This window comes from Onychostruthus taczanowskii, unplaced genomic scaffold, assembly GCF_017590055.1.
Source record: "Onychostruthus taczanowskii isolate IOZ18803 unplaced genomic scaffold, ASM1759005v1 scaffold18, whole genome shotgun sequence".
NCBI classification, from domain to species: domain Eukaryota; kingdom Metazoa; phylum Chordata; class Aves; order Passeriformes; family Passeridae; genus Onychostruthus; species Onychostruthus taczanowskii.
In genome coordinates, this window is record NW_024499017.1 from 3,379,928 (window position 1) to 3,395,942 (window position 16,015).

Here is a 16,015-nt window from a genome sequence, read left to right on the forward strand (position 1 = left end):
CAGAGCAATTGAGTAAACTGGATAAAAAGTTTTCATTGAATTCTCAGGTGATACTGTGATTACTTACTGTATGACTGCTAACTGTATTAACATCATATATTGTGATTGATCAGCTGTAGAATTTTTCCTGTCACTCTTTCAGATTTTCTTTGCATTAAAAATGGGGTTTTATCTACATACACCTTCTGAAACAGTTCTTGTTAGATGGTTATATCTGTAATTTAAAAGGGGTTAAATTTTTCCTGGGTTTGGGTCTGTGAATAATTACTAATTAGTATTAGTTAGAGAGTTACAGAGATTATTAAGTGTGATGACAAAGCAATTTATAATGTAAAATCCAGTGTCTGGCTCCTGGCAAAATTTCAACAATGAAATGTGTACGTTGAGCAGATGGGAGGGAATGTAACAAATTGTATGTGTTGATGAATTTCTAGGGCCGTATTGTTCGAGGCACCTACAGGTTCCAGGCCATTATCACAACCTTCGAAATGATCCTTGGTGGCTGTCCAGAATTAAATGCAATTGAGTGGCGGTGTGTTATTATTGATGAAGCTCACAGACTGAAGAACAAAAACTGCAAACTTTTGGAAGGACTAAAATTAATGAACCTTGTGAGTAACTATAGTTCCCTTTTTGGAGTTGATTTTAGTTTGGTATAGTATGATAACAAATGAAAAATTGGCTTTACATGTCAAAAAAGACCTCTGAAACAGTGTTTCTTGAGGGATAACTATTCCTGATACTCTTCAAACATATGTGGTTTTGATAACTTATGCTGGTGTATTTGTGATTAAACAAAATGTGGCAAGTTCTCACTGTAAGCACAGTCTATTTCCGATGATACTGTTGTACAGTTTTTGTTTTGATTAGGATGAAAATATCATTTAAAATTTGCTTTAGTTTTTGTGCAATGTGTTAAAATTTAGAAAGTATTTTAAGCAAGTTATTTAACAACAAAAGCATGCAAGTGGTAGAATTTTAAATAGACAGATTGTCTAGGCCTATAGTTAAAATTTTATTTTATACAGCTAAAGATTTTTAAAAGCAGATACTACCATGTATCAGATGCACCATTACTAGTTTTGCATTTTTTTTGTTGCTTCATCATTACTTTCCTGTGTGTTCTCTCAAGTCCTCTGAGTTGCTTTCTCATACATGCTCAGAGTATATTTTTCACACTGTAGAGAGGGAGGATTATAAATCTGTGAATATTACAGGAAAGTTGAAGTGTTCACTCGTTCCTTCATTACATATGTAGGAAGAGAAAATTTAAAGGAAAGCTACTAGAAAATACTTATTAGTGTTTTTATTAATAATCTGCTTATTTGTATTCCCGGTGTGCTGAGTGACACATAGAACTGGTGTTTTCAGGTTTTGATGCTCAGACTTAACACAAACATTTTTGTAAATGTGTGCAAATAAGTTTATGCAAGGTCTTTTTGTCTTTTTCTAGGAGCATAAAGTGCTGTTAACAGGTACCCCACTGCAGAACACAGTAGAAGAATTATTTAGCCTCCTTCATTTTCTGGAACCATTGCGTTTTCCTGCTGAATCTACATTCATGCAGGAGTTTGGAGACCTTAAAACAGAGGAACAGGTATGAATTCATCTGAGCTTTAGAGCTCAGGAGGGACTGCCTTTTCATTGAGCTACGGTGTTACCTTTTTTCATGTTCCAACCAACGGTTGTGCCTCCTTTAGGTTCAGAAACTACAAGCTATCCTGAAACCCATGATGCTCAGGAGATTAAAAGAAGATGTAGAAAAAAAGCTGGCTCCTAAGGAGGAAACCATAATAGAAGTAGAACTAACTAATATTCAGAAGAAATATTACCGAGCAATTTTGGAGAAAAATTTTGCCTTCTTATCCAAAGGAGCAGGGCAGGCGAATGTACCCAATCTGGTTAACACTATGATGGAGCTCAGAAAGTGTTGTAATCACCCTTATCTCATCAAAGGTAAATACTGGGAAAAGGATAAAGACTGGGGGTTTTCGAGATTTTTAACTTATTTTTCACTTTTATTTAAAATATGTAAGAATTTTGTAATAATTCTTCAATGTTTTCTTCAGATTTTCCAAGGATTGGATTAGGTGGAAACATTTTTTTGATAGATACAAGACAAAGTTGAGAGACATTTGCATATTTGAGGCCTGAAGCTTGAACTTATTCTGTAGGATTTCACAAAACATTTAGAAGCAATTATCTCATGGAAATGGTACAGCTCTTTAAAAGCAGAAAGAACAAGAACTTCTAGGTCTAAGTTTTAAAATGAATGGTTCTTTAAAGTGATATTATCTCTGTCAGTCTTCATTGCTCTTCTCACTTAATAACAACTGGTGTTTTTCCTGACTTGCAAGAAAATACACTTTACACTCCGAAAGTTTTGGCTGTGGTTTCAGAAGTAGTATTCAAAATACTGTTTTTTTGCAAAGACTCGTGATCCATTTAAAATATCACAAAGACAAAAAACTTTTTTTTTAGTAATGTTTTTTTTACAGTACTCGAGAATAAGTGTTTCAGTTTTTGAATTTTGGAGGATGGGTGTTCACCTCATTCAAGGTGTTCCTTCTTTGGTGTTCTGCTTAAAAACTTAAGACTTGTTGTCAAAGCTGATAAAAATAGATGTTCTTGCTTGGACTTCAGATCCATCCAAAACTCTGTTCTGTCTCCATCTGTACCTAAAGGGGGATATTGAGGATACAGCACTGATTTTGGTAACTTAGATTTGAATGAATTAGGAGGTATTTGTTTAGATACATCCACAGATATGGAAATATATTCTTTGATAGGTGCTGAAGAGAAGATCCTTGGAGAGTTTAAAGAAACATACAGTCCAAGTGCTCCTGACTTCCACCTGCAAGCAATGATCCAGTCTGCTGGTAAATTGGTTCTTATTGATAAGCTTCTTCCAAAAATGAAAGCAGGAGGCCACAAGGTCCTTATCTTCTCTCAAATGGTGCGCTGCCTTGATATTTTGGAGGATTACCTTATACATAAAAGGTAAGATTAATCATCTCTATGCTGTGATATATCGTTCTGCATGAATGGTAGAGCAGGATTAATGACAGCAGCCCACCAAAGCTGGAAGTTCTGTTTTATTTGTTTGCTATTCAGTGTGTAACTTCATGTTCTGTGGTGATTTGTTCATGACTAATTAAAAACTTCAGAGAAAAACTAAAAAGAGGTTGTCCCATTTGAGTAAACCATGTGCCTTCAGTCTGTTGCTTTTTCATTAAACGTTCAGTTACGTATATACTGTTTTTACATCTTCTGTCAGAAACCAGGCAAGTTGAAGCTTATCATTGCTTGCCCAAACCCCAGGAAGCCCTGAATGTGTTCTTCACTTACATGGTGTTGAACTGGGACCAGATGGGTCCAAGATACAGCTCCTTACTTCCAAAGGAATATACACACAAAGTGATAAACAACTGGGGATGTGGTTTTTATTAATGTAAGAGTGAAAATATTCTTCCTATCTTTGCTAAGTTGACTGCTTTGAATTTTGCAGCAGAACTGAGCTGCCAGCCATAAACCTGCTCCTTAGGCTGGCTTTTGCCATCACGTGTAATTGCACCCTCTGATTATTGCAGACTATTGACTCCATGGAAACTGAATGCTTTTTTGAGCATGTGACTAAATAAATGCATAAAACCTTAAACTGGGTTACAATTAATAGTTGCTGTATCAACCTGAAAATCTATAACAAGGCATTGTTCTTGTTTTTTGTGTTGCAATGTACATACTTCTTCGAAGTTTGTAACTGCCAGTGAACTACATCATAGTAACACAGAGTTAACGTGTTGAAAAACAAAAATTATTAGTGTTAAGCCTTCCTGCAGTGGATACTGGAATACTGTGTATTAGATTATTTTAATATCTGTTTTAGTGATAGTTTTATATTAAAGCTGTCTGTTTGAACTGGAAATGCAATGGTTTCTGTTTTATTTTAAAATATTAATTTTAACTTCATAGTGATACTTACAATTCTTCATGGAAAATTTTGCTTTTTCTGCAGTGATGTTACATTTAGGCCAGTGAATCATATCTACAGGTGGAATCTTTTGAAATCCATAGAAGCTGAAATTTGCTATGTGCTACCATTTGATTAGAAATGTTAGAATGCACACATGATCAGACTTAGCACTTAGCAGAATTCAGGCCTGTAGGAGATAGATGGCTGCCTGCCAGAATGCCTGTGGTCCTGTGGATTATCTGCTGTGCCATTTTATAGCTGATGAGAAGAAAAATGGTCGTGAGGCTTTTTGACTACTGAATGCACATTCAGCTTCTTACTCAGTGTACAAGTACAGAAGTATTTGCTCCCTTTTTAAGCATTTTGCTTGATTTCAGAAGTTTCAAAGCAGTCTTTGTAATTGTCAAAGGTAACAAATGAGAGTTTTACTTCAGGCTTGAAAATTTGCTCGGTTTAGTCTAGGAGGCCTTGATGAAGACTGTTAAAGGTGCTGTCATGTCATTTTTGTTCCATTTCTCTTAATCTTTACAGAATCAATACGCAGTTTGTCCAATGACACCTCACCAAGTTCTGGTTTCTGCTGGTTCCTTGGTTACCCTTAATGTGTTCAGGCAATCTGGTATATAATACAAGAGTCCACTGTCCTGCTTATGTGACCCTAGGCAGGGATCCAAGGATAATACGTGAAAAACTTGAGTGTCCACAGAGGACTTCAGGTTAGGGTGTGTTTTAATGCAACTGAGTAATACAGGTATAATCACGTAGTTGCTTAGTGGACAAAATGCAGAACTTGTCTTAAAATGCTCAGTGTTTGGACTTGCTGATGTGCCTTGGTGCTACAGCTCTGCGAGTTCTGACATGATTCGTGGTTATGTTACCCGCTGCTATTCAGAGTTAGTCTTTATCACTTTAATTTGCTGTACAGAATAAATGCAAGCAGTAGAGCTGTTCAAAGACTCTCGGATTGCAGACCCATTTGTGAAGCCGTGTGTGCTGTGTCTGTGCTGTGTGCAGGTACCTGTACGAGCGCATCGACGGGCGCGTGCGGGGGAACCTCCGGCAGGCTGCCATCGACCGCTTCAGCAAACCCGACTCGGATCGCTTCGTCTTCCTCCTCTGCACCAGGGCTGGGGGCCTGGGCATCAACCTGACTGCAGCAGATACCTGCATCATTTTTGATTCTGACTGGAATCCCCAAAATGACCTGCAGGTAAATTTCTTTGAGCATGGTAGAGAGCCCTAATTAAACCCGATGGATAAAAATTTCATCGCTTTGAATATTGTCTCTGTTTGAACACAAGTAATTTTGAAAGGTTCATGTTTTTAAGGCATGTGTTTAAAGTTTTTTGATGCCTTCAGTTCAGAAGAGATTTCATTTGGTTGGGAACTTTCAAATCAGTTACTTTTGAAAAACACAGCACAGGTGAAGTCAGTGATTTGGTAACACCCTTAAGAATTGATGACACTGTGAACCCAGGGGCTATATTTTGCATGTACTGATTAACACAATTTATGGAAATAGAGGTATTCAGTTGAAACATAGTATACAGAATAGGATTAATATGCATTAAGAAAAAGTGAATTAATCGAATCTAGGAATTGGATGCTGAAATTTAAATAATTCTCAGGTTGCAACTCCTTTACTGTTTGTATCAGGAGATCAGCTCACTTAGGATCTTTTTATCTCGTGTTACTGCAAGGGCAGTACCAGTCAGGAACATTGAGCACAGGCCATTCAGCTGCATTTTTCTTGCTACACTGTGTTTAGAAAACTGTTCACTTTGTGGAAAATGCCTGATAGCTTCTGTTTGCTCAAATGTGTGTTGACTCCTTTTGAGTTCATGCTCCTGTTTTTGGTTTAGGCTACAGCAGAAACAGGTTTTTAAAAGATCGCTGTTACTACTAAGTATAAATTCTAACTGCTCTCTTCTCTTCCTTCCAAAGGCTCAAGCCCGATGCCATAGGATTGGTCAGAACAAAGCAGTGAAGGTCTACAGACTGATCACACGTAATTCCTATGAGAGAGAGATGTTTGACAGAGCAAGTCTGAAACTGGGACTGGATAAGGCTGTCTTGCAGAGTATGAGTGGAAGAGAAAACAGTGTTGGTGGTGTATGTAGATTTATTTCCTGAAATAACCTTCCTTTTGCTTTTGTAATCATGTGGGAATTACTTTAAATTACAGAAGCTGCCACTTTTCCCTTTTTCTGTCATTTGCATCTCCATTCTGTTTTTTGATGTGAACTAGCAATATAGCTGATATAATTTTAAATCTAGCCAGTTACTCTGATAAATCTTTCACTATTTCTTGCCTCATAAAGTTCAAGGTAGATAATGTCAAAGTGTTAAGGAGAAAAATTTCTTTGTTTCCTTGTATTTTCTCATTCTAAGATAATGTGTTACTTTAATACAAGTATGAACAGGTAACTTTTTTAAAAATGCACATCACGGTGTTGAGAATAGTCAAAAAAAGAGGCATACTTTTAAAAATGGGTCCTGTAAGCACCTAATTTATTATTTCAACTATCAGCTAGACTTTTCTCATAGCTTTTAATACTCCAGATTTAGGCTTATAGATCATAAGCACAGTTAGGTTGTGGAAAGATGGGAAAGAGGAAGAGAAAAGACTCCAGGGATTTTTTTTTTCTTGGCTGTCTAAACCTGATTTTATTTGCTCAGATCCAACAACTCTCCAAAAAAGAAATAGAAGACTTGCTTCGAAGAGGTGCCTATGGTGCCATTATGGATGAGGAGGATGAAGGCTCCAAGTTCTGTGAGGAAGACATTGACCAGATCCTGCAGCGTCGGACTAAAACCATCACGATCGAGTCCGAGGGAAGAGGCTCCACGTTTGCCAAGGTGCAGAGCAGCAGGGTGCTCTGTGACAGCACAGAGCTGTGAATGTGGATGTTGTAGAGCTTAGGCCTTACTCGTAACTTCTGTTTACTTGTGTTTAATGGGGATATGTGTGAGGTACATATTTTGGGTTCTTGCATCTGTACATTTCTGTTAACGTGCACATAAAAAGTCAGATTGCCACAGACAGATTGTGTAAACGCCAGGTGCAAGGAGTGTGCTTGAGCAAAGATGAGTAATAGATCTGCGCTGCTTTGGGAAAGGCTGGGGGTTGTGTGAGATATGATGAGCTGCATTAACCAAGAATATTTAAACAAATTTGCTTATAGAGCTAGTTGTATTTAGGTACATTAAGGTCAGAGGAAAATATATATGGCAATAATTAATAAGGTTAAAAATTAATGTGGTTAAAAATGCATTTTAAAAACGCATAAACAAAGGATATATTTTGAACCTTGAGCTTTTTTGGTAAGAATTGGAGAAGCAAAATAAGTATCCTAAAATAGCAGTGAGTGGAGCATATATGTACATAGGAAGGGGGCTGAGAGTGTAAAATATTAAGCAGTAAAACTGAGCATGGGGTGTGGGCACTTCATAATTGCAATTGTGAGAATTCCAAAATAATTAAAAAGGCAAAGGAGAAAGAAGACTTAAGATATTGTAAATGTATATTTATATTCTTAAATGGCAATATTTAAAAATATTTATTTATATGTTTGTTTAGGTTTTCTTATATCTTGCTGATTATGGCTTAAATAAGAAGTAGATTTCTAAAGATCATCATCACTGTCTTTTTATCAGAAGAGTTAGAGAATTTTTTATATATTTACTCTTTTCCCAAATGCAGTGTATCAGGGTTTTTTAAATGCCTTCTGAAATTAAGCCTGTTCCATGCACTCAGGCTTTGATTGTTGGCAGCTTAAACACCCCTTTGAAATTTCCCTCAAGCGAGTACTTCTGCATGAGATGAAATCCCCAAATGCTGATAAGCCTCTTCAAAAGATTCTTTTTTCTTCCATTCAAGTAATTTAGATTCAGACTTAGAAGCAGAAGAATCTTGCTGCTTAATGTTCTTCTCTCCTGATGGTGCATAAAAGTTCATTAGATTTTTCTGATATATTATGGATCTGATTTTTAAAAATTAAGGGGGAGGAGAGCTTTTGAGTTGCTTTGCAGAGTAAGTAACTTCTAAAGTCTTAACAGCTGCTTGGGAGATTTTTTGATGAAATAAGGTCAGGCAATCTGTACAGCAGTAAGGCAAACTACAAACTTTTGATGTAAGATGTTGGTAAGCTTTAGTTTTATTTATTACAGGCTAGTTTTGTTGCATCTGGAAACAGGACCGATATTTCACTAGATGATCCCAACTTCTGGCAGAAATGGGCCAAAAAAGCAGAAATTGATATTGATGCTATCAGTGGTAGAGTAAGTACTTTTTTATTGTGGATTTTTATTTCAAGCATGTGCTTGCTGTTGAATTCTGAAATTGCAGGTGTGGGATTTCTGGTGCTTTTTAATTAGTAGTTCAACAAATCAACCGTTTTCTGCTGGCTTATTTGTGCATGAGCAGTCGGCCTGCTGAGAGCTGTAGTATTTCTAATTTCCCTCCTGTCCAGTGAAAAGTTTGGACGTTTCTGACTTTTGTCAAAGATCTGAAAATGATTGAAATTGTGAATTATTCTGATTGTCCCATTTCTCTGTCTGTAAATCTTGGACTCGACTCTGCAAAATAAGTGACTAAAACCTGTATAAATTTTATAATACTGAAATCGGTGTCCTGTACTTGAAGACATTCCCCATGCATTTGATTCAAAAAGGTTTCAGTGCCCTCTCTCTCAGAAAGACTGCAGAGTAATCTGTGGGAGCATTCAGCTCAGATGAGATACTGTGTTGTTTGTAACGAATGTACTGGCATTAGCATATGAACTCATTTTTTCTTGATTTAAACACCACAAATGTTTTACTTGCTCCATGGGTACTCAGTGTCCTCATGAATAGCTGTGAAGGGCAGGAGGTAGGAATTGTTTCTGAACTGGAGCTGTGTGCTTGAGAAAAACGGTTTCCCTCACAAGGTTTGTTTGCAATTTTGCAGAACAGCCTTGTCATTGATACCCCAAGAATCAGGAAGCAAACACGGCCCTTCAGTGCTACCAAGGATGAGCTGGCAGAGCTGTCTGAGGTGGAGAGTGAGGGTGAGGAGAAGCCAAAGCTCCGCCGGCCGTGTGACCGCTCCAATGGCTATGGAAGGACAGAGTGCTTCCGAGTGGAGAAGAACTTGCTGGTCTACGGGTATTGTGGACATCCTTCTTCATTCTGTGAAGGGTTTTAAAAATATGGGTTTTTTCCATGTAGTAAATAGTATTTGTGGAATAACTTAACTCTAGATTGGCAATGATCTGGAGTGTGTGCAGGGAACGTTTTTAGAAGAGGAATTTATCTTGCATCCTGTAATAAATGTTCCTGACAATTTGCAATTAAAAAAACATTAGGAAAGAAGGGTGAAAATCTTTCTTCAAATGAGATTACAGCATTTAACATGGGCACTACAGGAGTCTCTCTAAAAATCATTACAGTAAGGGCTGCAGGCAGGCTCAAGACTCCTTAAAAATGTCTGAAATAAAGCCTTCGTTGGTAACTTGATTTTCATAATTGTAGAACATCTTGCGCTTCTGTGAGGCACAAATAGGAACTGAGAATCTAACCAGTTATTTTAAGCATACTGAAATCAGATAACTTGATTTGGAAATCAAATCTTAGGTGTTCTCTCACCCATCTTAAAAGAAAAATAACAGCATTCCTGTCAGAATGAGTTCTCATCAGTTTTGTGTCTTAGAAGTGTAAAACAATCATCCATATTTTTTGTAAAGAGGCGCTTCTTGTTTAAAACTCTGTTTTAATCAGGTGGAGTTATGTTGCAAATGTTACTTTATTATTTCTACTCAGTGACTTAAGCTGAAAGAAAAAGGTTAAAAGCTACATATTTTAGAGAAGAATTCTCTTTTGTAAGAGAAGTCTGTAGCTACCCCAGTGTTTCACTTCCAGGCGCTGATTTGTCTTTCACTTTGGACTAGGTGGGGCCGATGGAGAGAAATTCTGTCCCATGGCCGCTTCAAGAGGCAGCTGAATGAGCAGGATGTGGAGATCATTTGCAGAGCCCTGTTAGCCTATTGCCTTGTTCACTACAGAGGGGATGAGAAAATAAAGAGTTTTATATGGGATCTCATCACCCCAACAGAGGATGGGCAAACACGAGAGTTACAGAACCACCTTGGTAAGGACTTGATGTGTTTCTGCACTTAAACAGCTTCATATGCGTGTGCCAGTGGTACTGGGATAAAAAGAGTAAAAAGTCCTCTCTAAACACATCCTACTTGAAATAAATGGGATTTATTTCAAGCACACAATTCAGCTGATGGGTAAAGAAATGTCATTGCTGCTTTGCCTTGGATTTGATGGCTTACCCAAATGATGTTTGGTGTGAGCTTTCTTTTCAGTTCAGAAGAACCTGTTCTGTTTCATGGCAGGTGACAGCACATTCCTCTTCTCCCCCTCTCCTGTTGATCCTTACTGGTGATGTGTACTCCAGAGATGCTCTGAGACACAAAAAGACTCACATAAAGAGACTGATCTTAGTGTTGATCCTGCACTGAGATTCAATACCTGTATAGGATATGGGAACTAGAAATATTGTGGGCATCTGTATCTATACCTGTAATATTTTACATTATACAGGCTTATCAGCCCCTGTGCCTAGAGGAAGAAAAGGAAAAAAAGTGAAGACCCAGGCTAGTACTTTTGATATACACAAAGCTGAATGGCTTCGAAAATACAATCCAGAGCATCTGTTGCAAGATGAAGGATACAAAAAGCACATAAAACACCATTGCAACAAGTAAGCAGTCGCTGAAGTGTGAATGTCTTTTGATGTTTGTTTTTTCTTCTAGTTTCTCATTGTCTTAGACTTTAAAATAGTCGTGGCAGTAGGAAGAAAGGAGTTTTAATGGTGTTAGTTTGATTAGAATAAATAGGTCATGGTGTATTTGCAGGTGAACAGATGATTTCACATGTAAAATAATTCTGTTACAATTTTTGAAGAAACTGTTTTTGTCTGTGGAGGGATCTCTTGCTAACATGTTTGGGATGCCTTGCAGCAGCCGAGGGACTAAAGAGGGGAGTGCTTATCAAAGAGACTGAAAGCACTGAAGTTGTTGCCCCTCAATCTTACATGCTGTTTCCCTGGCATGTTTTCTAGGATTCAGAGAATCTGAGCTACCAGTTTGTGAAAGCTTAGTCATTCATGGCAGTGAATAAGCTTGGTTTAGATAAACTATTTTTCTGTAGCAAAACTTGTCATATTCTGCTTGGGCAATTCATACAGCTGTAGTCAAGAATTGAGGTATAGCATGCAGAAGTCATTGGAGTCATGCACCAAATTGTGAGTGAGAAGGAATGGAAAGGTTAAGGGGAGGATGTTCATTGTCAGCCCACTTAGTCTTCTCTAAGTACACGTTCTAAGCAGGAAAAGGGAAGTAGCACTTTGTTCTTATCAGTATTTTATGAAGCAAGTGAAGAGTGTTCTGCTGAACCTGGTCTTCAGGATTTGAAAGAAATTTTGCCATGAAACAATTTGTAAATGTGATTACAATAAGAGGTCTTAGGTCACCGGAGCTGAATGTTAACCCCCGCTTAAAACTGAAGGAAGCATGTTTAAGGAAAATTACTTGAAATGTCTGTGGTATAACAAAAGACAAAACAAAACCATCCACAATTACTGGAAGCTTTTTGAGTTCTAATATTTGTATTTCTCTTTTTTCTTTAGAGTCTTACTTCGAGTAAGAATGCTATATTACTTAAAGCAAGAAGTCATTGGTAATGAATTCCAAAAGGTCTTTGATGGAACTGATGCCAGGTGAACTACAGAGAGAGTATTTTTACTTGTTTATTTCAAATGTCAGATGAAAATTCAAGAATCTGCCTAGACCTAAATAAGAAATGTTAAAACTAAATGTGTTTATCCTTAGGCTGTGAGGAACATGTTTTTGTTTTCCCTTTGTTTACTAAACACTTCATCAACTTGACATGAGGAAGTCCTGATTCCTCTTCATGAGTCTAGCTATATAAAGTAAAATAATATGAGTCAAATAGACTGAAAAAGTGAGTGAAAGATAGAATTATGCACTTGACATGATAATTGGCAGGTTTTCCCCTGCTTTTGATTATGTGCTGTGTATTCCATTAATGCCTTCATTTTTTTAAACATTTTTTTTTGTAAGACAAGTATTGCTGTTTGGAAATTCTTGAACTCGCTGCTACCGGAGCTTGTGGCAGATAGAAAGTTGTAATTTGATTCAGAAATACTAGTGAGAAGCAGTCCCTCTCATGCTATTAAACACTAACACAGATAATCCTTGGTTTGCAATGTTGTGCAAGCACAGGCTGCTGGGAGTTCAGTGGGTGAAGTTCACTGGGAGAGGAAGAATGGTGTATACTGGTTTTGCTTTTGTATTTTTTCCCCATTACTGGTCTCAAATACAAAATACCAAGTTGTCTGGGTGTTTGTATTGCTGGTTTTACTGTATTTGTGTGCTTGAAGAGAGAAGTTTAATGTCCCACGTGAAGTAGAAATATACTAAGAAAATTTAAAAATTTATTTCTTCCTCTGAATTGTATTGATGTTGGTATGCTCTTGGTGATTCTCTTTAGTGAAATTGATGTTTGGGTTCCTGAGCCAGACCACTCTGAAGTTCCTGCTGAGTGGTGGGATGCAGATGCAGATAAATCTCTTCTAATAGGAGTTTTTAAACATGGTGAGTAACGAGGGTGACTGTGTATGTTCTTCCCCACACCCTGAAGTAAAAACACTTTACTCAATTTTTTTTTTGTTTACGATGGAAGTTGATTTTTTGCCGCTTTTTTCCCATTACAGGTTATGAAAAATACAACACTATCAGAGCAGACCCAGCTCTTTGCTTCTTGGAAAGGGTTGGAAAGCCTGATGAGAAAGCAGTTGCTGCTGAACAGAGAGCAAATGATTATATGGATGGGTATGGAAGGAAATGTTTTGGGGCCTTAAAGCAAATTAATTTGAATTTACATGCTGTACCTTATTCTCCTCCTAACTGGTTTTACATGAGTTTGGTGTCATTATTGTATGGGACACTACTTCAATTTTACTCCCATAGGGTGGAAAAAGGGACTGGTATAACAACTACTGAAGTTTGGGATTTCACAGTTAGGAGAAAAATGCAGCAACTCGTTATTAACAAGCATTTTACCTTGTGTTGATATGTTAAAAATTCTGCTTAGACACTGAAGTGCAAAAGCATTCAGAGGTGGAGTGCTACAGACCTGTGCAACTTGATTTCAGGTCAGCTTTTGATGTCTTAGTCTTGCGCAGCTGACCAGTGACCCCAGTAGATCAATGTGAGAATTACTGGTAACTGCTGAAAGAGAGAACTGCTTTTGTTCATTGCCTCGTCACTGAGGTTTTAGTGGTGGTCACAAAGAATACCTTTGGATGATACAGTGACTTGGGGGGAGCAGGATTCAAGCCAAAGCTGCCATGAAATACTTTCTTCATTTCAAACAGAAAATTAAAATACAGTATCTTACTAAATTTAAATCCGTTTTGCTTAATTGAAAAGAGTGTAAGAACTTTTCAGTTAGTAGTATAAAATATTACTAAAATGGTTTCTTTTGTGTTGAAATTTTAACAGGGATGTAGAAGATCCAGAGTATAAACCAGCACCAGCACTGTTTAAAGATGACATAGAGGTATAGTAGGCACCAATTAATAGCTCTTTTTAACACTCGTTACTTAGACACTTCAACACACATTGAAATGTAATGTAATGTAATACTTCCACCTTTTTGCTGAGCAAATTATTACTTTTTTTTCTGTATTTCTCTAAACTGATAAAGCTTACTCCATGAGTTTCTGAAGTTGTCTGGGTGGGTGGGAATGGTAGGGAATTGTTACATGGTTCTTTGTGTGCCCTGTTAGCCATTTATCCAAACAATTTGTTACTTTTGTTCTTTGTCATGTTCGGAAATTGTTGTAAGATGTATGTTTAACCTAAATCTCTGGAGAGAGCTATATTTTAAATTGTGCCTCACTTCTGTTTTTTTACAGGATGATGTTTCATCCCCAGGTGATCTTGTAATAGCGGATGGAGGTAAGTCCATAAAACTTCCAATCTGAGCCAGTTGCTGTTGTGTTTTGAATTACTTAGTTCAATTGAATTACTCAAACGTAATTACCTAGCGTGGAACCATAGAAACCAGCAATAATCAGCTTCTTTACTTTTCCCTTGACTTGGTTTCGTACAGATGGACAAATGATGGAAGGGGACAAAATCTATTGGCCCACTCAGTCTGCCTTAACAACGCGTCTGCGCCGCCTGATCACCGCTTACCAACGGACGAGTAAAAACAGGCAGGCCCAGCAGATCCAGCCAACATTCCCAGTACAAAGCAGTATGATGCAGCTGCCATACGAAGAAGCTGCACTAAATCCAAAAATGGCTGCTAAGATTGAAAGACAGCAAAGGTATGTGCAGCATGCAAATGTACTTTTTGAGTCCACCCTTACGTAAAAAATGATAAAGACATAATATGTGAAACAATGAAGAAATTGACAGAATTTCACATCTTTTTCTTGCTGGTCAAGATGGACAAGAAGAGAAGAAGCTGACTTTTACAGAGTTGTGTCCACATTTGGAGTGGTGTTTGACCCTGAAAGGGGACGGTTTGACTGGACCAAGTTTCGAGCAATGGCTCGGCTGCACAAGAAAACTGATGAGAGCCTGGAGAAGTACCTGTATGCATTTATGTCAATGTGCAGGAGGGTCTGTCGCCTCCCCTCTAAAGAAGGTGGGTGTGCATGCTTTTACTTTTTAAATTTGTGTTGTCAGTGCTTACCTTGAAAAGGTTTTTCTTTCATGTGTTGGAAGACAAAAATAGGGGAGGAAGAATTAAGGAAACCTGTTGAGAGTAAAATTGGAAGCTTATAGTGGGGAGACGTATCTTAACTCATTAGTCATCTACTTAAAGTACTGATACATTGGTTTTGGCAGATTCTCATTTGTTTTGTTTTGATACAGAACTCGTGGACCCAAACCTTTTTATCCAGCCCATCACAGAGGAGCGTGCTTCCCGGACATTGTACCGCATCGAGCTCCTGCGGAAAGTGCGGGAACAGGCTCTCAGGCACCCCCAGCTGTTTGAGAGGCTAAAGCTGTGCCAGCCAAACCCAGACCTGCCTGTCTGGTGGGAGTGTGGGACTCACGACAGGGATCTGCTTATTGGAGCTGCTAAACACGGAGTCAGCAGGACAGATTACCATATTCTTCGTGATCCTGAACTCTCATTTATGTCTGCCCAGAGGAACTATAATCAAAACAAAGTGGCTCTCTCAAGGACTTCTACTCCACTCTTGCACCAGTACCAGATGGCATTATCTGCTTCTCCTCTTACACCTCAGTCAAGACTGTCAGATGCTAAAGTGAATGCCTTTGAGGACACAAAAGCTAAAAATGAAAATCTGAAAGAGGACCCTCAGTCTTCTGAAGAGGAGTCTATGTCTACAGAGGAGACACAGACAATACTGAAATCTGAACCTTTGAGTCCCAAAAATGGCACCCCATTACAAATTACAGACCACAGACCTAGCGTGAAGGCTGAGACAGACAGGCGCATGGTGGCAGCAAGGACAGAGCCTCTAACTCCAAACCCAGCTTCCAAAAAACAGAGAGTCAGCAAAAGGGGGTCTGACTCTAGCTCTGACTCAGACTCTGACTCAGATAGATCATCCTGTTCTTCCAGGTCATCATCTTCATCCTCTTCGTCTTCTTCATCTTGTTCCCACTCTCGATCTGGCTCTAGCTCTTCATCATCCTCATCTTGTTCTTCAGCATCTTCATCGTCCTCCTCATCGTCCTCATCATCATCGTCGTCATCATCGTCATCGTCTGAAGAGAGTGATAGTGATGAAGAGGAGGCACAAAAACGTGGTATGTGTGTAGTCTTACTTCTGCAGTATAATTCTTTTCTGAACTAGTTTATTCTTAATGGAAAAATGTCTTTAAAAGGCTATTAAATCCCACAGAAGTAAACTTTATTAAACATAACATTAAAGTAAATAAACATATTTGCTTGATTCTTCCAAGTGAGCTGGAAGAATTTCAG

General features: G+C 38.1%; 1 protein-coding gene across 11 annotated transcripts in view; it reads left to right on the forward strand.

Moving 5' to 3' along the window:
• Positions 1–16,015, forward strand: part of CHD9 (chromodomain helicase DNA binding protein 9) — an 87,660-nt gene that overhangs the window by 57,564 nt on the left and 14,081 nt on the right. For 10 of the 11 annotated variants that reach the window (XM_041400402.1, XM_041400396.1, XM_041400393.1 and 7 more), the window contains 19 exons: positions 435–611; positions 1,454–1,597; positions 1,701–1,956; positions 2,790–3,000; positions 4,988–5,183; positions 5,918–6,085; positions 6,653–6,832; positions 8,144–8,254; positions 8,922–9,118; positions 9,901–10,100; positions 10,562–10,721; positions 11,649–11,738; positions 12,533–12,636; positions 12,756–12,873; positions 13,546–13,603; positions 13,962–14,004; positions 14,159–14,378; positions 14,499–14,701; positions 14,932–15,840. In XM_041400402.1, coding sequence (XP_041256336.1) covers positions 435–611; positions 1,454–1,597; positions 1,701–1,956; positions 2,790–3,000; positions 4,988–5,183; positions 5,918–6,085; positions 6,653–6,832; positions 8,144–8,254; positions 8,922–9,118; positions 9,901–10,100; positions 10,562–10,721; positions 11,649–11,738; positions 12,533–12,636; positions 12,756–12,873; positions 13,546–13,603; positions 13,962–14,004; positions 14,159–14,378; positions 14,499–14,701; positions 14,932–15,840 — 3,745 coding nt within the window. The remainder of the gene's footprint in view (positions 1–434; positions 612–1,453; positions 1,598–1,700; positions 1,957–2,789; positions 3,001–4,987; positions 5,184–5,917; positions 6,086–6,652; positions 6,833–8,143; positions 8,255–8,921; positions 9,119–9,900; positions 10,101–10,561; positions 10,722–11,648; positions 11,739–12,532; positions 12,637–12,755; positions 12,874–13,545; positions 13,604–13,961; positions 14,005–14,158; positions 14,379–14,498; positions 14,702–14,931; positions 15,841–16,015) is intronic. The other variant, XM_041400399.1, reaches the window with a different exon arrangement.